We start from the raw sequence: 23,558 nt of genomic DNA, 5'->3' as shown, positions 1-23,558 counted from the left end.
AGAATTTATAATGAAAACACTGGAGGGGTCCCCCTGGGCAGCTCAGTCAGTTAAGCATCTGACTCTTGATTTCAGCTCAGGTCATGATCTCATGGTCATGAGATTGAGCCCCTTATCAGACTACATGTTGAACATGAAGCCTGCTTGGGATCCTCTCTCTTCCTCTCTGCTCCTCCCCTCCCTCAAAAGAAAAAAAAAAAAAGAAAGAAAGAAAAGAAAAAAGAAAACAGGGTGGTGATGTGGGTAATCTAGAGGCATTAGCTATTAACATGGCTCATAAGAAACTGATTATCAAAATTTTTTTAAAAATTGAAAAGTAATTCATTAACATATATGTGTCTTTCCTTACAATTCACTTTTGGAATGTACTATAAGGCACCTATATTGTTAAAAGCAAAACAAAATTATTATTTGTGTACACTCAACTTCCTGTCTGGTGGTGTCAAGTGAAGCTTGAAGAGCCTGTATTGAGGAATCTGTATTAGGATAGTCTCTAGGTTAGGCCTAGAATGATCGCCTAAATCTCTGTCCTACCCACGAGTTCTACAAGGCTTTCTCAATTTAGAAAGCTCTGACGGGATAGGTAAATTATAGAGAATGTCCTACAAGAATTTTCAATTATTTGTTGCTGGCAAATAACTAACTGACGATTCCATATGAATCCATACAAATTAATGCTGAGCAATACTGAAAATGTCATATTAGTTCATCTGTTAAGCCTATATCTTCCTGGCTGCAGATTTTGTTCATTATGTTAAATTTTGATTTATTTGTAACTTGCTGTAATGACTAGTTCCTACATATGGAAGCAATATGAAGCCATTTAATGCCTCTCTTTGTATCCCTTAAGTTATTCAGGTGCTTAAAACTTTCATTTGAATAAAAGTTAATGGATATCTGGAGTCTCTGTTTCTGAAATTAAGTTTGTTCCTGTGCCAAAATAATAATAGTTTCTGAACTCATGTTTCAGTGTCAAATTGTTATTCATGAAGCTATATGTGAAAAAGATTGATATATAATAAATTGGGCTTTTTCCTTAGAATTCATTTTTGGAATCTACTATAAAGGATATCAGTCTGAATTAATTTATATGAATATTTTATATGCAAATATTAATATTTCAAATAGCAAAAAAGATAAGATTTTTAAAAATACAGATTATGAAGGACATTTTTTAAGAGGTAATGAATGTCTTCTGTTATCCCATTTCACCAGTGTTCTTGATTAAGGAATAAAGATGCTGTGGTAGGCTAAATAATGGCCCCCTAAGAGATACCCATGTCCTAATCCCTGCAATATGTGAATTATGGCAAGAAAAGGACTTTGTAGATATAATCAAGGATCTTGAGGAGATTGTCCTGGATTATTTAAGTGAGCCCTAAATGCAATCATAAGTGTTCTTCTAAGAGGGAAGCAAAGGGAGATTTCATTACAGAAGACAAGAGAAGATGACCATAGAAGCAGAGACTGGAGTGATACAGCCACAAACCATGGAATGCCAGCAGCCACCAAAATCTGGAAAAAGCAGGAAATGCACTATCCACTAGAACCTCTAAAGAGAGCACAGCCTTGATGACACCTTGCTTTTAACTCAGTGACACTGATTTTGGACTTCTAGCCTCCAGAACTATAGGAAAATTCATGTTTTAAACCACCAAGTTTGTGGTAATTTGTTACAGCAGCCATAGGAAACTAATACAGATGCTTTTATTTTATGGAAGAGTATGAGCCAGGAAGCTCAAACTTGGCCTGATTCCCTAGAGGCCTAAAGTGTGACTTCAGATAGTCTGTAAGAGATGGAGTAAGAAAAAGTAGACTATATCCTAAGTATCTACCAAAGAATAAATAACAGAGGAAAATATGTCAGGTATAGCAGAAGTTTAAAAAAAAAAAAGGGAATCAAGAAATCATGGAAGAAATTACGTCCAAATTATTTTGCTCAAATTATCTGAATATGTTAAAAAAATTTTTTTTCTTTCTTGAATTGGCTAGGAAACAGAATCTTCTGTTTTCATTCACTGTGTAGAATTGGATGCAATCGTGAGTGTTCTGTATACCACCTTGAAGTTCTTAATAGTCTCTATCAAAACTAGCTTCGACTTGTGTAAGCAACTTTTCCTAATGAGTGAATTATTTTATTCCTTCCTTTACATTACTGACTCTTATAGCTTCTGTTATATATTTTTGGTAATTCTGAAGATATCTTTGAAATAATTTATATTCATTGCCCTCAGTCTTCTTTTATCCATCCCTCCATTCAAATCATCTATAAAATACTAAACACATAGTACAAGATACTTAGGCTCAGATTAGTCACTTAAGATAAGATCTTGTACTCAAGGAGTTAAAAACAAACAGTCCAGACACATATATAAGAAACCAAGTATGAGCCACAAAAAGATTTTTTTTTTTTTTTGAGAGAGAGAGAGAGTGAGGGCACAAGCAGGGGAGGGGGAGAGGGAGAGAAAGAATCTTAAGCAGGCTCTATGCCCAGCACTGAACCAACTCCAGGCTCTATCTCACAATCACAAACAGAAATCAAGAGTTGGGCAATTAACTGAGCCACCCAGACGCCCCAAAGGTATTGGGGTTTTTTAATGTTTATTTATTTGTTTTGAGAGAGGGAGAGAACATGAACAGGGGAGGCACAGATAGAGAGGCAGAGAGAGAATCCTAAACAGGCTCTACTCTATCAGTGCAGAGCCAGATACAGGACCCAGTCTCACAAACTGTGAGATCATGACCTGAGCAAAAACCAAGAGTCAGTTGCTTAACTGACTGAGACACCCAGGCACCCCAAGGTATTGATTTTTTACAGCTAGTTTTAGAATTTAAAAAATATATCAATAATCCAAATTTCTGCCTTAACAAACTGAAAAAAGAACAAATAAGCCCAAGGCAAACAGAAGAAAATAATGAAGAGCGGAAATCAATGAAATTGAAAACAAAAATAGAGAAAAACCAATGAAACTAAAAATTGGTTCTTGGAATAGATCAATAAAATTGATAAACCTCTAGCAAGACTGACAAAAAAAGAAAAGATACATTTTACTAATACCAGGAATGACAAAGGAAATATCACTATAGCCCCCATAAACAATGTTTTATAAAACATTCGACAACTTAGATTAAATGAATCAATTCCTCAAAACCCACACGCTACCATCCCTCCCCCACCAGATGAAATAGGTAAACTGAATGGCCCCATAACTGCTAAAAACAAAAACAAACAAACAAACAAACAAAAAACTGCACTTAAGAACCTCCAAAAAAATCTCTGCACTTAGATGGTCTCAAAGACAAGTTGAAAGAAACATTTAAAGAAGAAACAACACGAATTCCACATAGTCTCTTCCAGAAACCAAGAGAAGGATCAATCCAGACTCATTTATAAGGTCAGTATTGCCCTGAACCAAAACCAGACAAAGAAATTACAAATCAAGAAAACTATAGACCAATATTCCTCATATACGTTGTCACAAGAATGCTGAACAATATACTAGCCAATTGAATTCACAATATATATTGTAAAAATGACATATCACAACCAAGAGGGGTTTATTCTGTCAATGAAAGGCTGGTTCAATATGTGAAAATCAATGATTGTAATCCATCACATTAATAGAAAATAATATAATGACACAGAAAAAAATATTTGACAGAATTCAGCATCCATTCCTGATTAAAAACAAAATCTCAGGGTTCTGGGGTGGCTCAGTCAGTTAAGCATCAGATTGGCTCAGGTCATGACCTCCCGGTTGGTGAGTTTGAGGCCCAGGTTGGGATCTGCACTGACAGTGTGGAGCCTGCTTGGGGTTCTCTGTCTTCCTCTCTTGGTCCTTCTCCCTCCCCCACTTGCCTACATACTCTCTCTCAAAAATAAATATCTTTTTAAAATCTCAGTAATCTAGGAATAGAAGGGAATTTTTCTAACCTAATAAAGGGCACCTACAAAAACATCTTCAGCTAACACCATATTAATGGTGAAGAACTACTTTCCTTCCTAAGATTGGAAGCAAAGTAGGGATATCCACCTTCAACATTCTCATCAACATCATTATGGAAGCCTTAGCCAGTGCAATACACATGTGATGGGTGTGCACAGAGAGACAATGAATCTGTGAACATCAACTCATGGGTGTGAGGGAAAGGGGGTTTTGAAAATATACAGTGTTTGGAGTTTGGGTCAATATAAAACAAAAATCCTGGCACCAGGCAGATGGGCAGATGGTTGTTAATGGCAGGCAGGAGGCACTGTGTCTGTGTATCTTAGCTAGCCTAGGGGATAAGACATATAGGGCAAATAACTTCAGGGTTAACAAGGCACCTTTTATTCTGTGAAACAGCTCCACCTGGGCAGCATCATCCGCAGCTCAGTGGTCTACAGCCCTATTTACCTGTTTACCTAATTTGGTCCTTCCTTCCTGTGAAAGCAGCTTTCTGCTATAGTACTAAATTGGGGGGGGGGGGTTTACACCCTGAATGCCTAATCTTGCTTACTTCATATACCTTTGTACTGTGGCCCTTTGCCCCCCTCTCTATTCTGGGTGTCTTTGCACTCCCTCTCTCTATCCTGAGTGCCTTAATCTAATGTGAGCATCCTATGGCTTTGTACTTCTTTGTGCCTTGTTAACCCATTGGTGTAAACCTGGGGAAATCCTAAGCTTATTCCACACAGGCAAACGTCTTGAAGAGATGCCTCATTGAAGAGGATATATACAGATGGTAAATAAGCATATGAACAGTTGCTCAGCATCATAAGCCATTAAGGAAATGAAAAGTAAAACTACTATGAGATACTACTGCGTGTTTATTAGAATGGCTAAAATATAAAATACTGGCAATATCAAGTTCTGAGGAGGATACAGAGCAACAGAAACTCTCATACATTGCTGATAGAAATACACAATGGTACAACCACTCTGGAAAACATGTTGGCAGTTTCTTAAAAATTCAAACATACACTTAACCAGCAATCTCACATCTTCCTATCTATCCTATAGAAATGAAAAATTATGTTCACACAAAAGAACCTATACATGAATGTTTGTAGCAGCTCATTCAATACTGCCCAAGACTGGAAACGGCCTAGAAAATGAATAAGCATATTGTGGTACATCAGTATAAAGAAATAATACTCAGGGGTGCCCAGCTGGCTCAGTCAGAGGAAAATGCAACTCATGATCTCAGGGTTGTGAGTTTGAGCCCCGCGTTGAGTGTAGAGATTACTTAAAAAAAAAAAATGAAAAAAAGAAAAGAAATGCTAGGAACAAACTAATACATGCAATACATACTAATACATACATTTGGATCATTCTCAAAGGAATTAGGAAATAAAAGGAACAAACTGATACATACAATTTAGATGATTCTCAAAGGGATTAGGCTGAATGAAAGAATTCAGTCTCAAAAGGTTATATACTGAATGATCCCATTTACATGACGTCAAAAAGAGTAAACTATAATAATAGAAAGCAAATCAGCGGTTGCCAGGGGCTGTGTGTGTGTGTGTGTGTGTCTGTGTCTGTGTCTGGAAGGGGGAGGGGAGAAGGAAGTGACGATAAGAAATAGTATAATGGAATATTTTGGTGATGGAAGTGTTCAGTATCCTGATTGTGGTAGCGGTTCAATGAATCTACAAATGTTTTAATTTAATAGAACTGTATAATCTCACTCTCCTCCCAAAAAAAGACCAAATTTATTGTATAGCTGTTTTTTTTTAAATATCAAGTGCTAAATGTTAACTAGACTTAATGTGCTGATCATTTTACAATGTATGCAAATACTGAATCATTACCTTGTACAAGTGAAACAGAAAGGTTTTATATCAGTTATACCTCAAGAAGAAAAGAGTTGCGTTATAACACTAAAGGCTGTGTCATCTTGATCAGCTGTTTCCCTAACAAGTCTTATAATCTGTCTTAACTAGGCTGTGCCGCTATTCGGAAGCAGCAGATAATACTTAAGTTTCTTAAATTTCCTAATTTGCCTTTATTTTCCTTATTGAGAGAATGATACCTGTGAAGGCAATTCACCCAAAGACTCAGAGAACCTCACCTGTAATAAATGTCCAGTCCTTAGCTTTCGCAAGGAGAGCCATAGATCAAGAAAGTGAGCCTCTACCTCACTGGTTCTTAAAGTGTGGTTCGTGAAACCCTGGTAGCCTAAACTCGTTGAGGGGTTCTGCAAAGTCAAAACTATTTTTTCTTAATGTTTTATTTATTTCTAGGAGAGAGAGAGAGACAGCGTGAGCAGGGGAGGGTCAGAGAGAGAGGGAGTCACAGACTGAAACAGGCTCCAGGCTCTGAGCTGGCAGTCAGCACAGAGCCCGACGCGGGGCTCGAACCCACGAACCGCGAGATCATGACCCAAGCGAAAGTCGGACGCTTAACCGACTAAGCCACCCAGGCGCCCCAAAGTCAAAACTATTTTTTAAAGCAAGATGTTTCTTTTCCTTTTTACAGATGATACAAAAGCAATGGTGGGTAAGGCACCTTGTCATGAATCAAGATAGAGGTACCAGACTGCACTGTAAAGATTGTATTCTTCTTTGACCCACACTTGTAACTTAAAAAAAAACCAAAAAACCCTGCCAGTTTCACTTTAAATCTCAACCCTTGGCTACATGCTGTTTTAATACACTGTGATGAAGAGAATGAACCCATATAGTACTTCTACTACATTCCTAAATACAATGAGTGTTTCAAGGGAAAGTCCTTATTGGAATTGAAAGTTGAACGAACTATGGTTCAACCATTATAATCTCATGGTTCATGAGTTCAAGCCCCAAGTCTTGGGATTCTCTCTCTCTCTCTGCCCTTCCCCTGCTCTATTGCATGCATGTACACACACACACTCTCTCTCTCAAAATAAACAAATCAAAAAAAGAAAGTTGAATGAACCACCTTATTTATACCATTTTTACTTGAATAAAACAAAACAAACAAAAAGCCTCACAGGAAAAAAAGTATTAGTTTTAAAATATCAATCATTAGGTAGCTTTTTTCCCCACCCCCAAATCAAGCTAAGCTGAGTATCAAAGATAGGCTTCACTATACTAGGTAAAGCTGGCAGGCTCACCTTAATATGTCCTTATACTTGTAGCTTCATGAAGAAGTGAGTCAATACCTTTTTAAGAGCAGAAAACTTAGTATCCACTTTACAAGTTAGAAATAATTTTATACAGTCTCTAATAAGATGGGTGTATATGCCTGTTTATAGGTAGATCCTTAATATAACCATATATTTCACCAAAGCAGTCTTAGAAGTTATAAAGGACTTAACCTAGTGCTGAGAGATATTATCAGTCTGTCTCTCTCTCACTCTATCTAATGAAGAATATGAATAATAAATAATATTCAACCTCTGGTGGCTAAAATCAGAAATATATTTTCATTTTCCTGGATTATATCCAAAATATAATTGGTGTGCTATATTAAATTTCTGCATCATATTCAACTTACACCGAAAATAGATCTAAAAGAAAGCTGCCGGCTTAAAAAGAAAACAGGTCTACTAGAATATCTAATGAAAATTCAACAAAATTATTAAATGTAGTTGTTTTCATCTGTTAATGACATGAAAAACAAAATCTGGGGAAACAGAACTTAATAGTAAGGAGACATTTTTTCCTATGTGTCTATTTTTAAGTTACAAGTAGCTCTAATAATTAGGAAAAATTCATACCACAAGTAAGTTTAATTTTCTGCCCTCTTTATTCAACTATCCAGCAAATATTTACTACATATCTATTATGGTTCCGTGGTACATTCTGGAATTATTAGCTCCCTGCTTTTAGCCTAGTGAAAGTACAAATAAACAGTAATTCCTGTACAGTATGATGAGTACTACAACAAAGAGTAAGCATGAGGTTTTAGGGCCACAAAAGTAGTCCTGGTTGGGGAGTAATCAGTGAAAGATTCTTAGAAAAAGTGACATATTCACTGAGGCCTGAAGGAAGAGGAGGAATTAGAGAAACAATTATTATTTTGTAGGCAGAAGGGAATGAGGTGAAAGAGAATGTGGAAACTGGGAAAGGGTACAGTATGTGTGAAAACAAACCTGAAAAGAAATGTCTGAGGTGGGAAGAAAATCTGAAGAATATCATAGAGAAGACTTTAAATTATCTACTAGATTTAGTGACCAGGAAGTTACTGATATCCTTGGGGGAACAATCACTAGTTGAATTAATTGGAAAGAATGAAAGTCAAGAAAGTAGGCATAGCAGGAGAGCCTGGGTGGCTCGGTCAGCTAAGCATCTGACTTCAGCTTAGGTCATGATCTCACAGTTCATGAGTTCAAGCCCCGCATCACGCTCTGTGCTGATAGCTCAGAGCCTGGAGCCTGCTTCAGATTCTGTGTCTCCCTCTCTCTGCCCCTCCCCTGCTCATGCTCTGTCTCTCTGTCTCAAAAATAATAAACATTAAAGAAAAGAAAGTGGGCATAACAAATGTGGGCAATTCTTTCAAGCCCTTTCCTTGAGAAGGGGAAGACAGAAATGATAGGGATGGTGTATGGGATGAAGAATCTAGAACATGTGTAAATAATAACGGGGAAGTCACTAGTGAGGGAGTGTTTGTAGGTAAAATTCAAGGGAGCCAACACTAAGGAGACAGGCAGGAATGGGACTTAGAACATAGGAGAGATCTGAAGCATCTAGAGGTCTTTTTGGTAGGCTGGATCCTTGTGCTTTTTAAATTGAATCATATGCAAGTTTTCCTCTGAAAATAATACACTCATCTGTGTAAAACTACCCTAATTTTTTTTCCTTCTACTATAAGTGAGTAATGGGAAGGGGGAAGAAAGGCTTAATATATATAAATGGAGACAGTGGTGAAAGATAAAACTTTCCTGCAACTCAGTACTTTGTGAAATGGAATATATAGTCGCATTTACTGGATCTATTAAAATGCTTTCACTTTGCATTACTTTTTAGCCACATCGTCTGAAGAATACAAACTGCTAGATAAGGACAACCTGTTTCACAAGTGTCTAAATCAAGGGCCAAAAATCCTAATGACATCTAATAATGGGCTAGCATGTACTGGGTGCAAAACTAATATACTGCCATACTGATATTCCTATTTCAAAAGCTGACACTAGCTGTCAAAGTATTCTGTTACTGATACGGTTATACAGTTCTTAATTAATATAGTTTTTCATGTGCTGTACTAGTGTTCATTAAATGCTATTTAGATTTAATTCCTATTATTTTTAAACACATTTAATTAAAAGCAATCCATAAGTAAATTTGTAAAACATTATTTGGTGTCAGAACAAAATACAGTTGACCCTTGAACAACATGGGTTAGGGGTACTGACCCCCTGTACTTAAAAATTCATATATAACTTTCAACTCCCCAACACTTTACTAATGGCCTACTATTGACTAGACCCTTACTTATAAACAGTCAATTAACACATATTTTGTATGTTATATGTATTATATACTCTCTTCTTACAATAATGTTAGTGAGAGAAAAGAAAATGTTATCAAGAAAATCATAAGGAAAATAAATCTGCATATTTAAGTGGATCTACACAATTCAAATCCATGTTATTCAAGGGTCAACTGTATTCCTATTACTGTGATTAGATTTTGGGTTCTTTAATATAAAACGAATTTCTCCAAATCTTGCTTTAACTATATTTTCTTCTTTTTTTTAATGTTTATTTTTTGGAAAGGGACAGAGTGCAAGCAGGGGAGGGGTAGAGAGAAAGGGAGACAGAATCAAAAGCAGGCTCCAAGCTCTTAACTGTCAGCACAGAGCCTGATGTGGGGCTTGAACTCAGGAACAGTGAGATTATGACCTGAGCCGAAGTCGGACGTCCAACTGACTGAGCCATCCAGGTGCCACTGCTTTAAATATATTTTCTGATTGGAAGACTAAATATATAATTAAATGACTATTTCTCCATTTGCATTTTCTATTTTTCTTTTTCCTTTTAAGATTACGTTAGTATGGTCACAAGTCTGACATCTACAGTACATTGATAACATAGCTGAATACAATATTTGTTAAGTAAACTACATAATTGTGACAAGTTTTAAAATGTCAACTCTAATCATGCATTTCTTGTCCATTTGCATCTGAACCACCAACCACACAACTTAATCTGTGCTTACCCTCACTGGGAATATATGCCTCAGCAAGATCAGGGACAGAAGCTATTGTGACTTTTTACAGACCCAGATACAGACCCAGATTTTCAAGAGCCACCGTGTGGAACTCAGGTATTCCATGGAACATGGTGGCAACACTGGGTTTTGCTGTGGCTCAAATAAAAAATGCAATTATTGACTATGGCTTATGTGAGCCACCTGATGCCCCATGTTTTGGGCTAGCACAGAGTATTTTTTTTAATGTTTTATTTATTTCTAGGAGAGAGAGACAGCATGAGCAGGGGAGGGTCAGAGAGAGAGGGAGTCACAGACTGAAACAGGCTCCAGGCTCTGAGCTGGCAGTCAGCACAGAGCCCGACGCGGGGCTCGAACCCACAAACCGCGAGATCATGACCTAAGCGAAAGTCGAACGCTTAACCGACTAAGCCACCCAGGTGCCCCTAGCACAGAGTATTTTGATATCCCTGAATAAAGCCAGCAGGCAGTTTCTAGACACTCAGCTGCTTCCCAGGGGAAAAGTTTAGAACTAGAGATTTTCAGTCTTCCAACATGCTGTCAGTGACATACAGCTGGAATCAAGATGAGACTCATAGCAACATCTTTATCAAAGGTATTGAGGGGGAGCAGAATATGCCACCCCAAAACGTGCCACTTTAACATGTGGGTTGTTTTGAGCTGAAAGCAATTAAGACCCAACTGACTTGGGAAAAGCTTATTACCCCTTCCTTAACTGCCTAAAAGAATTTAGATAGATGGCCTGTACCAGGAAGAAAGCTATTACTAGAGATAATTTTTTTTTTTTTAATCAGAAAGGCTTATCTGCACAGTGTGGCAGACATTTGTTTAGCAGACATTTACTCTTTTCATCTTCCTGTGAATCGTCTTCCTTCCCTTTGAAGCCCCAGACTCCTATCTTCCCTCCTTTGCTCAGGATGGTACATAAGCTTCACCTGACTAAGAGTCTCATGTCTTTGTGGGGCTCCTGCATGCAAACAATTCAACTTCTTTTTCTCCTCTTAATCTCTCTTACATCTATGTAATTACTAGAACAGCTAGTGAATCTAGAAAGCAAGGCCGACACTTGGTTCCTGAACCTGTTTTGAAAGCAGAAGCAGAACTATAATCGTATTTGTTGTATTATTAGCTCCACATTGTTTTGTTCCCTACTTATATTTTACGCATCCCTTAAACTGATGCACGGTCAGTCATTAACTTTGCCTTTTTTGCCTTACTCCCTGTTTACCCATTAATTGTAGAAAAATAATGGGGGGTGGACAGTAACATTTGTCTTGAAATTATCTGATATACTTGATTATACCAGGTCCCAAACCGTACCTCATGGCCTGGAAGAATGCACATCTCCAGACTGTTTCAAGGCCCCTCATTTCATGGTTTCAAGGAACTCCTCATACTCCTCTCAGATATTCATTTCCTTTACCAAATATATATAAGCTGTCCCTACGCTCAAGAGAGCAAGGCAGCTTTGGGGATGATCCCTAGCCTTTTCGTTTGGGCTGCACTTCTGATAATAAAGCTTTCTTTAAAAACCGGTGTCTCAGACATTGGCTTACTGTGTGTCAGATGCGGGGATAAGTTTGAGTTCAGTAACAAAAGGAGGAGGAGAAAAGTTTTCTTCCCTTTTGTTCAGTAACAAATGTAAGAAGGGAAAAATTTTCCTCAGCAACAACCTGAAAACATTTAGCCATTTCTTAAGTAGTCCAGGAATACAATATCCTTTTGCATGAGGAAAGCTGAAATTCTATATAGGTACCACAAGATATTATGCATGCCCTAATCCAGGAAAATGCCTATTACCACAAACATGGGCTGAAACACAAATATCTTAGTGTGGTTTCCCATCTCCTAGATGGCTAACGCTCCAAGTTCTCTGAGTTAATGCCATAATACTACATTCTAATCTGTCTCATCTTATCAATAACTTTTGGCAAGATGATATAAAAACTGGGGCACCAGGGTGGCTCAGCTGATTAAGTGTCTGACTTCAGCTCAGGTCATGATCTCACCGTTCATGGGTTCAAGACCCACATCGGGCTCTGTGCTGACAGCTCGGAGCCTAGAGCCTGATTCAGATGGTATGTCTCCCTCTCTCTCTGCCCCTCCCTTGCTCATGCTCTGCCTCTCTCTCAAAAATAAATAAACATTAAAAAAATTTTTAAAAGATGATACAAAAGCTGATTGTATAGCTGAAGAAACTGCATATACATTTTCGTTAGAGTACCATTTGCATGGCCTTTGACATCTAAGAAGATAATGAGATCATGGTTCAGGTTAGAGACCCCATCATCAAGGAAATAATTCCTGAATCTGTGATTTGCTACAGAATTAAGCTTTCTCATTTGTTCAAATGTCAAATCACTCATCAGCCACTACTATCAGCTGTCATATCTACTGTGCTATGGTGCATTAAGACAAGAATCCCCTCAGAGGTAAATTCAACATCTAGCTCGAGGACTGTTGCTCCAATCTTACCTGCCTGTGGAATGGCCAGGAGTATGGGTAATGGCAGAACAGCTTCCAGGGTCTTAATACCTACAGGCCCAGAGGGGTTTGGAGGAGGCATATGAGCTCAAAGCTGAAGAGGTACAGCAGGAAGGAGAGGCTGCTGTTGGAGAGGCAGGTTTTGAAGGGGCTGTGCATCACTAGCAGCAGCAGCAGGAGGAGGAACGAGAAGGGGCCCAGGCCAGCCCCTGGCTCCCCCACAGTGGCATGGACAGGAGTGTATAACCTGTCAGGCTCCTGGGACAGTGAGGATCCAGTGTGAGAGTCAAGGGCACTAGCTGCAGCTGGCCCATTAACATTTTCTTTGAGTTTTCTTTTTGTTTTGATGATTATGATTAAGCCAAAAGTATACAGGATTTTATAGAATTCACTGGTATTACTTTTTAAAAGCTTACCTGTAATTTTACTTTGATTTACTATTGGTTAAGTGAAATGTGCCCAGATTTCCTATTAAATTAATAAGAAAGCCACATATTAAAAATATTATTTATATTTGTATTTATTTATATTTTAATAATAAAGTATACAACATGGGCATAAAACATAAATACATAAAAATTAAATAGGTTATTGTTTATGTACATCAGTTAAATTGATTAGCAGTCAGTTGATCAACAAATAAAGACTAAACCTGAAATAATTCTTAGTTTGACAGTCTCAAGTAGAAAACAGTATTTAAGATATAAGGGAATACACACAATAATATATCCATTCTTGTCGTTCATTCAGAGGCATTACATGTTGACACACCTGCATATAAAAATAGAAAACTTTTACTTCTTTTATATAGTTATTTTTGACTAATTTTTAAACAGGATAAGATTTCTAGACCCTATGCAAAAAATATCCCTGTGAAGATAAAATTCTGTAACGTTTGTCCTTAGCAGGAATCTACAATCTATGATCTGATGTCAAACAGCATAATCCAGCCTAAATTCTACTAAAATACATTAATTGATAGTTGGTACATGTAAATGTGGGCAAAGAGGAGTAATAGAAAGTGGAGTAAATATCCTTTTCTCACTAAGCATAGAGCATTTTCTTTTTATTTTTTAATTTTATTTTTAAATGTTTTATTTATTTCTGAGAGAGAGAGAGACAGACAGAGTGAGCAGGGAAGGGTCAGAGAGAGAGGGAGTTACAGAATCTGAAACAGGCTCCAGGCTCTGAGCTAACTGTCAGCACAGAGCCCTATGTGGGGCTCGAACCCACGAACCATGAGATCATGACCTGAGCCAAAGTCGGCCACTCAACCGACTGAGCCACCCAGGCGCCCCAACATAGACCATTTTCTAAAACCCTCATTGGGATTCTGTAGAATCTCTATTTGGTTCTAAAGGGTTTTCGGATGTCGTAGACAAGAATTGAGGAAGAAAGGAAGAAATAGAAGGCTTTTTCCTTTTTCCCTTTACTAGACCAGCTTCAGGGTCCCTGACTTTGAACCCTGGGCTAAATTAGAAACCCATGGTTCTGCTAACACCAGAAACTACAGCTATTTCTGGCTCTTGACTTAGATAGCTATCTAAAACTTAGAGGCATTTTCTTTCAGGTTACATTAGAACATCTTAATAATGTAGATAAAAATACTTTATATTATATCAAAATTCCTATTGACTATAAACACTACTTTGTATTTCTATATGATGTTCCAAAGTGCTTTCATGTACATCATTTTATTTTCATCTTTACAGTAACATCCTGAAGAACCTAAATCTGGTAATATTATATTAATTTTACATTTAAAGAGGCAGGAACAGGGAGGTTAACTGAATCTCCTATAATCACTCAACCAAATAGTGAGAACTGGACTAGAACCAAAATCTCCTAACTCCCAATATAGGATGGATAATAATATAATATCATACAAAAATAATTTTATACTTTATTTCATATTTCCATTTATTCATAGTATTAATAACAAAATTTTTTTAATGATAAAACAAAACGTTTAATTAGAAAACAATGCATTACCATTGTAGACTTTGGTGCCACTTCTACTGCAAATATGTTGAGTCCTCTGTTGTTTACGCAGTTTTTACTTAATTCGTTGTTGATGTGAATAATCACTTTATTATCTGACTTTAAAAAAAATTTCATAAGTTGCTAGTCTTTTCTTTAATAATATAAACAAACAAAATGATTATTACAAAACACTTTGAAAGTCTTGTGATAGAGGTGTTCACAGGGTTCTGTAGAAACAAAGAAGATATTATAGAAACACAGAAACATTAGCTCTGTCTGGGCTATGGAAGCACTTCATGGAAGAAGTGATATGTGAGATAATAGATCACAGATAACAGATAGCCTCTAGGATAGATAGGAAGCAACAGAAAGCAGTATGAAGCTGATGAATGAAAGAAACGTAGGAACCAAAGAACTCCCCTGCTAAAGAAGCTATGAGCACTCCCTAATGACTACAAAGGAGCAAAATAAAATTAGGCTATCGGATTCATTTCTCAGTTCTACTACTCAGCATGTGACCTTCTGCAAGTTATCGAATGCCTCCATGCTTCAGTTTCCTTGTGTGTAAAATGCGGGTAGTACTTAACTCATGGGGTTGGTGTGAAAAGTAAATACATTAATAAATGTAAAGTGCCTGCCAAAAAGGAAGCTCTAAAATATTATTACATCATTTTGGTGAAGGGAAGTTTAATTTTCCTTGAGGGAGAGGAAGGAGATGGAGGGTTGAGAACTGATAGGTAACTGCAGAAGAGAGAAACTGTGGTAAAACAGTGACTCCCATCCAACTTTTTAATTCTAATAAAACAAAGAGGGCAGAAAGGAAGGCACACTCCTTTCTTTTAAGAATCACCCTCCAAAGTTGAAGGCACTTGAAGACAAGCATCTCCAACTGGGTACCCTGTCTGTTTTGGTCAAGTCCAACTCCTCTACCTCACTTTCAAGATAATATATGTAATCTGGACCCATCCTACTTATGCTATTTGCCTTCATAATACTCCTCTAAACAAAGTTTTCTGTTTCTGCATAGCGAATATTCTCACTCCTTCCTCTATGCCTCACATTAATCCTCTCACATGTTACATTGTCTCTGCTACTAACAGCTGTGTCTCTGCATATCTAATCCTAATTTGTCTTCAAATTCCACACCACAGTCCCCTTCCTACACATCACAGGTCCTTCCCCAACTTAGGTAGTCCAAACTAACATCAACTACAAGAGATGAAGATACAATAAAACGATTACATGTATAAACATTATGATTTAACATTTAATTTTCTCAGATCTCTTTCAAGACTATGAATTTTGTCTTCCCAAATAGCTTATAAATTCCTTGAAAGCAGAGACCATATTACACTTCTAGAGGCTTCTATTGTGACTAGAAGAGTTAGTTACATAATATAGACTCACACTGACTCAGTACTCAGCCAAACCTTAAGCACATTAAGGAATTTATGGCAGGCAGAAAAATAATAATGTAATGTAATGTAATGTAATGTAAAAAAAATAATGTAAAACTCACCCAGGAACTAAAAAGAAAGAAGCCAACTAAAAATCTGGCCATCTGGAGTAAGGTTTTATGAAAATGTATGTCTCTAGGAAACTGGGTATCTGTAACCATTTATGCATGTATTCTCTTAATCTGGAAATCAATAGTAGTAGGGATGGTAGTCAAAGCTAGCAATAATTGGCTTAATAAAAACAGGTCCTGGACAGTGGAATATATTAGATAAAACAATGACAGTTTATAAAACTTCTGATGTTGCAAAGTATGTAAAACAAAGTTTGGCTAAACTTTTTCTTTATTTTGTTTATATTTCTTTAAAATTCCATGTCTGTTACTTAAAATAATTATGTAGATATGAAGATTTTTAGTAACAAAATAAATGAAATATTTTGTATCCAGATTATGCTCTTTCTTCAGAGATCTCTGGATACTTAATTTTCATAATATTTTAAGAGAAAAAAATATCTCAAACTTTTAAAAATGCATAAAAATTATCATGCTTAGTTTGAATTAAAACCTGAGAATAATTGCCCATTATAAATTTTATTAATATAATGTGATATTAATTACTGTGCAAGAAAAGAATATAAAAGAAGATAGAACATGTTAGTAAACATTGCAGTTCTGAGGAGAACCACCTCATAAATAATACCTTGTTTTCAATAACTGATGTTATCCAGATGTCATGCTTATAAGTATGTACAATTATATTTTCATAACCATCCATTACTCTTGCATCGCCTTTGTTAAGGACAGATTTACAAATAGCCTTCTCGAGTTGCCCACTGCATGGCTCCATATGGACAGCTTTAATTCTTGGCTTGCATTTGTCTGCATAGATATCGATGACAAATGGGCATGCCTGATATGAAAGAAAAAGTAAATGTTGTTTTAGCCTTTTGATAGAATTAAAAATAAATATTTGTCATTAATATGTTTATCATACAATTTTGAAGATGTACCTTCTAGATTGTCCTTCTCATATACTTTTAGAAGATTTTAGTACTATGAACTGAATACTTAAAAAGCAAGAAATTGCGATTTTTTTAAGGATATTAACTGATAATGTTCACAGAAAAGAAAGAAAACTATAATCTCAAGCAAATCTGTAATACCTCCATTAAGCCACAGTACCACTCCTCCATTTGGTTTAAAGCTAATACATGTCATATTAGATATTTAACTTCCTTTTTTAACTTTAAGGCTACAGAAGAACTTATCAAATTTTTCTTGGTTTACTAAAACCATTCAAAGAATGAGATTTCCAACAATCCTAAATCCTTTCCCAAATCCTAACCTGTAATTGATACTTTGGTGATTCTTTGTGCCACCATATCTACTAATTTAATAGGTGGGATCAAATTATAGTTCATCTAGACATTAGATTTCATTATACATGATTCCAGAAAGTAACAAAGAAGGTTTCCAAATCCCTATCGGCTAAATACTCTCCATATATATTCAAACTAACCAGAACATTCATAAGACTACAGATTGATTCTTCCCAGGTTATCATAAACCTTTTATTTTTTTCAAATATGAAAATGGTAGGTCATGCTGTTGGTGTATTAACTCAGTAAAATAGCACACATCAAAAAATCACTGCATATTAATGCTAATACCTTAACTAAATAGCCACCTTTAACTAAATCAGTCAAAACAACTTCAGATTATACATGAATACTTTATGCTTTTATTTTACTTTATTTCATTTTATTTTCAGTATAGTTAACATACAGTGTTATATTAGTTTCAGGTATATAATATAGTGATTCAACAATTCCATGTATTATCTAGTGCTCATCACACAAGTGTCCTCCTTAATCCCCACCACCTATTTCATGCACCCCCCCCTTACAAGAGTCCTTTAAATCAAATAGTACCATATATAGAAATCTGTCACTAATGGAAATCATCCAACATTTTTATACCAATTAATTATGAATTGTTATTTTCTCCTTCTTGTATTACCGTTTGCTTGTGTAACATTTTCAATCCAACAACTCTATAACCCTTACTGAAAAAGGAAAATGTCTTCACTGTGATTCGTAAATCAAAAGTATCCATGCCAAGAACAGAATTTTTGGATGCTCCAGTACCAAATCCTCACTCAATACTGTTTGTTGAGGAGTCTTATATTAAAGAAAAAAAAAAAACAACAACAGTAAGAGGCTTGAAATACAGCAAGTCGCCAAGTATCTTTTGTAAAATCTATCTCCTTACCAGGAAATATGTTCAAAAGACTAAACTGTGGCTCTCTCTAAGACATGAGAGTAAAATACATAAATAGCTAGTATGCTTTTAGAATAATTGACTTTTTAAAAATATTATAGAAAAAAGAGAGATTTTCCACTCTGATCAAGTACACTTTAAAAATGAGCAGCAAGGGGCATCTGTCTTAGTCAGTAGAGCATGCAACTCTTAATCTCAGTCATGAGTTCAAGCCCCAATTGGTGCAGAGCTTACTTCAAAAAAAAGGAAAGAAAAATAAATACATTATTTGATACTTAAATAATGGCCACAAAGGAAGACAATCAAAATAAAAGAAATTCTATGGAAGCCACTATACTATATTATAGATACTATACAAGTACTTCAGTAGTACTATCGAAACACTTTAGAAATACTATACTTTTAACAGATCTGTATACTAAACAGACTCTTCTGACTAAAGTCCTTATATAAAATAACAGAATAAAACAAATCCATTGAGAAGTTGAGGGATTCCATTGTAGCTATGCAAAACCTGGCCTGCCAAATTCTGAAAGAAACACTGTGTTCTAAGAACCATGAGGATAAGATCTGGCAAAACCAGAACGGCCACCTGGACGCTAGATAAAATATTCCATAAAACAACACATTCCAATAGTGATAAATTGGCTATAATATCGATCACTGAGGAAAAACTTTACTATGAAAATGAAGGATGTGGTTAGTCAATGTTTTATCTGTAACTAAATTAACCTGGAAAAATTATGGTACATGAACTGAGACCAGACACCAAAAGACTCTTTAAACATTTCCAGATTGATTTTATACAGTTGACTCTCTCTGATTTATGAATATGTACTACTAATATAGTACGTTTATTTTCAGGATGGGTCAAAATATTTCACTGTTGAAAAGCTACAACCGGGTCCCCTGGCCTGGCTCAGCTGATAGAGCATGCACCTCGATCTCAGGGTTGTAAGTTTGAATTCCATATTGGGTGTAAAGATTACTTAAAAATAAAATCTTTAAAAAAACAGAAAACAACAAATGAATAAAACACATCATTTAAAAAAAAAAAAGCCATAACCATCCTGACTGCCTAGGGCATTCCAAATTATTGGTCCCATAATTAAGGGACACATTTAACTGGAACAATTATTCATGGATTTAGATTAAGTAGAGGTTTGCTTCTTATTCAAAAACATTTTTGTCTTTGTAATTCCCAAACCTCTGGGAAAATGCAAAGGGCCTTAACAGAACTGGAAAGGTACATCCTTTAATGCAACTGAAGTGCAACTCTCCAGAGAATCTCCAGAAGCAGCCAGTGCACAGAACTAACTGCTAACACATTATACAAGCAGCTTCCTCTCAAGACAAAGGAACAAGATTCTTCTATGGGTTCCATTCTTCTTTGTACACTCTTATTTATTCATAGCTTTACTCTTTATGGATTTAAGGCTATGTATGTTTGACTTGGTCTATCATGTTTTCCTTCTTAGCAGCAATAATTTGCCTACATCTACGCTTTAAAGGAAAGAAATGTGTTTGAAGCACAAGAAATACAAATGCAACACATTTTATTTGTCACAACACCAAGAAACAACACACGGTTTCACTAAGGATGATTATTTATGCAGCTATTATGTGAAAATCAGACTATTTAACACTAACTCAAAATCAAAGTTAATTATTCTGTATACGTGTTAGGCCATTCCAAGGGCAAGACTCCCCAGCACCCTCAATGGGTTATATTTCCTTACATATACCCACAAAAAAAATAAAACCCTTCCTGGAAAAAGACTGCTGAAGAAACGGATCCTATTCATAACACTTGTACCATTCCAGATGGTCATCAAAAAAAATTGTTCCTTCATGCTGGCTGACATAGTAATTATAATTAATATAGCCTAATCACGTGGGGCACAACAAACCAGTTTAAATTCTTTAACTCAAGCAGTTATATGTAATAAAAAAAAGCCTTGATTTTCTTTTGACCAACCAGGGAGGAGTCTGCATCAATGCTAATACTTCTTTTTTTTATTTTTTTAATGTTTATTTGTTATTTTTGAGGGACAGAGAGAGAGAAACAGAGCACAAGCAGAGGAGGGGCAGAGCAAGAGAGAGAAACAAAGCACAAGCAGAGGAGGGGCAGAGAGAGAGAGATACAGAATCTGAAGCAAGCTCCAGGCTCTGAGCTGTCAGCACAGAGCCTGACATGGGGCTCGAACTCATGAGCCATGAGATCATGACCCTAGCTGAAGTTGGACACTTAATTGACTGAGCCACCCAGGTGCCCCAATACTAATACTTCTTGTAACTGGATTAACACTGCAAGTGAAACCAGCTATGATTAATTAAAAGAGCTAATACAAAAGGTCATATACAAAGTAGATTTAAAGAGTCCTTGGGACTTTTCTTGGCCAAGCCTGGAAAACCGAGGGTCATGATTCTGGAGTGCTTTCTACTCCCTTCTTATAATACTTCTAGTTATACTTGTTCGTCTCAGAGTTTAATGTTGTCTAGAGTCTTCTAATGCTTCTGTATACTCACTGTCCCAACAAATAACTTAAGGACAAAAACAGGATAAAACCATGATAAATGCAGAACTGAAAATCAGATCTCTGCAGATGAAACCTCTTCGAAGAGAACCAACAGTAGTGGTTGAGTGAATCTTTGAAAGTTTCTTCTACAACTTTAACTGAATGAACATCAAAAGGGAAGGCTGGGAATTAAAAAGTTCCCACAACCTTAGGAAACAACTGACTATTCTGTTGTCATGATAATGAGTAGTCATCAGAACTAGTTTTAAACCTGTTGAAATGGTCTGCAAAAACTCATCTCAATAAACACATTTTTGAAAGCCTACCAGTATCAGCTCCTTATTTTCAAGTCAATCAAGACAGACTCATGTGAATAAATAATACTGCTGAGTGCCACCCAATCAACAGTCACACCTGAGTAACCATGATTCCTCAAAACCTCTGTGTGCAGAGCATAACTGACAAGCATACTCCCTTAATAGTAAACAATCAATTCATTTTTGTCTTTTTATTTCAGTTATTGAAATGTGGTCTCTTATTCCTTGACATTTTCATTATATATATATATCTACCTTTTACATTTTCAATGGTATTTCTATATTACTTTTCAATAAATGAAGAATAAACATTAAATTTAAGGTTTTATCTCAGGAGCACCTGGGTAGTTGGTTAAGCATCTGACTCTTGATTTTGGTTCAGGTCATGATCTCAAGGTTTGTGAGACTGAGCTCCTGTCAGGCTCTGCATTGACAGCATGGAATCTGCTTGGGATTCTCTCTCTCCCTCTCTCACTGCCCCTATCCCACTCATGCACGTGCTCTCTCCCTTTCTCTCTCTTAAAATAAACAAACTTAAGAAGAAAAAGTTTTCTCTCAGAAATACTTCTTGCCTATGGTTTCAAAGGTCAATGACATCAGTAAATGCTATAAAATGTCTTAAATTGCTCTTAATTAATTTCTTTTCTTAAATGAAAGCATAGAGGTGCCTGGGTGGCTCAGTCAGTTAAGCATCTGCCTCTTGATTTTGGCTCAGCTCATGATCTCATGATTTGTGAGATGGAGCCCCATAAGAGGCTCTGTGCTGACAGTGTGGAACCTGCTTGAGATTCTCTCTCTCTCTCTCTGCCTCACCCCCCCAAACAGGCTTGCATACACACACACTCTCTCTCTCTCTCTCAAAAGTAAACAAAAAAAAAATGAATAAAGTAGGATATAAAAAGTTATTGTAACTATTCACCTCATATTAATAAAAATGGCAAAAAATTATTCTTAGAACTTCTCAGAAAAGAGGTTTATGAGGGGTTTTCAATGATGTCAAAGCTAAGAATTAAACCAAAGTCTCAATACACCCCAAATTTAAAGTGTGTTGAAGCTAGTGTTACCCTTCTAAGTTGATTTATTTAGAGAAAGGACAGATACTATTTTTAAGAATATAAACAACAAATGTACTGTTATCTGATACATGGCCTGAAACTCTTGAATTCTTTATTTTAAACCTGACACAAAATGTAGACTTTAAGAAGGAAGGTCTCATTTTTATTATTTCTCCAGTTTACTGGAAGTCTTAATAACGATAGCTAATATATACACAGTGCTATACATAAGCCAAGCACCATCCTAAGTGTTTTACAAATAACCCAAGGTGTATCTTTTGTCAAAAGATCAGAATTCTAATTCTCATACAGACCTATCCCCCTTATTCTAAGATAGGCTTTATTTTGTCAGGACAGAGTTTCCCTATAGAAATGAGACTTGAGACTTTAGCAACTAAAATAGCTACCACCAATTAAAAAATAAGATTTTTTAAATTATCAAATTTTCCCCCATATTATATGCTCAAACTCCTTTGTTCCTGAATTATTTAAATATTGGCAATAATTAAATTTCAGTTAACAATGGGTACTTGCACAAACTAGCAGAAACACACTGCAGCAACCACAATTCATTCATATACTAAAGTTCAAGGGTTTGAGTGCCCAATTCAAAAGTCAGGTGTCAGGAAATTGTTCATGGAGTAAAATACTAGGTACATTACAATCACTGCAAAACTTTCAGATGGCTTTACCTCTGTCAATTCCAGAGCTTTATTATAGCCCATTGAGTGTAGAGTTACCCAAAGATCACCAGGATCTCCTTCTCGATCATTGGCCTCCATTAGATTGAGATCCATAAAGCCCTGTCTTGTTAGTTCATTCTTCTTTGTATCAAAATTATCTGTTAAAGCAACCAAAAGTTTCTTTCTTACATAATTTTAAAACTTATACACTTAATAAAGATCTATTTAATAAAGACCATTTTTTAAATTTCCTGCAACTCAGCATAAAGCACCATCACAGTACGTGATTTGGTTTTCAAAATAATCGGAAGTTATAAATTCCAAATATATTCTGAAATTAGAGGAAATTATAATATTTCTGGGTAAGTCCCAACCTGCTTGCTTATTTAAATTATATACGGATATATATTTTTAAAAATTAAAATGCTTCATATATGTTTACCCCTTAAAGCCATCAGAACTTGGATGAATTTGATGTAATACCCCCAAATTAATGGTGTTTCACAAGGGAGATGTGGATAGTGCCAGATTTAAGGGGACTGCTATATGCCTAATTAGTCTAATTTTAACCAAGTTATACCCTGGTCCTTAAAAATCTGATAATGGGCAACAGTTTGTATTCTATGAATGAATGCCCTACACA

At 36.1% G+C, this 23,558-nt stretch overlaps 1 protein-coding gene across 4 annotated transcripts in view; it reads right to left on the bottom strand.

Moving 5' to 3' along the window:
• Positions 1-13,181: 13,181 nt before the first annotated feature.
• EFCAB7 (EF-hand calcium binding domain 7) overlaps positions 13,182-23,558 on the bottom strand; it is a 44,492-nt gene continuing 34,115 nt past the window's right edge. For 3 of the 4 annotated variants that reach the window (XM_077766127.1, XM_077766125.1, XM_077766128.1), the window contains exons 11-14: positions 22,925-23,073; positions 16,762-16,971; positions 14,615-14,722; positions 13,182-13,393 (exon numbers count right to left, since the gene is read on the bottom strand). In XM_077766127.1, the coding sequence (XP_077622253.1) occupies positions 13,319-13,393; positions 14,615-14,722; positions 16,762-16,971; positions 22,925-23,073 (542 nt within the window). In that variant the 3' untranslated portion in view covers positions 13,182-13,318. Of the gene's footprint in view, positions 13,394-14,614; positions 14,833-16,761; positions 16,972-22,924; positions 23,074-23,558 lie in introns of those variants that run through there. The other variant, XM_077766129.1, reaches the window with a different exon arrangement.

The sequence above is a fragment of the Crocuta crocuta genome, unplaced genomic scaffold (genome assembly GCF_008692635.1).
Source record: "Crocuta crocuta isolate KB4526 unplaced genomic scaffold, BGI_CrCroc_1.0 scaffold155, whole genome shotgun sequence".
NCBI classification, from domain to species: domain Eukaryota; kingdom Metazoa; phylum Chordata; class Mammalia; order Carnivora; family Hyaenidae; genus Crocuta; species Crocuta crocuta.
Note: the sequence above shows the minus strand (reverse complement) of the source record. Positions and strands in the feature narration are given on the sequence as shown.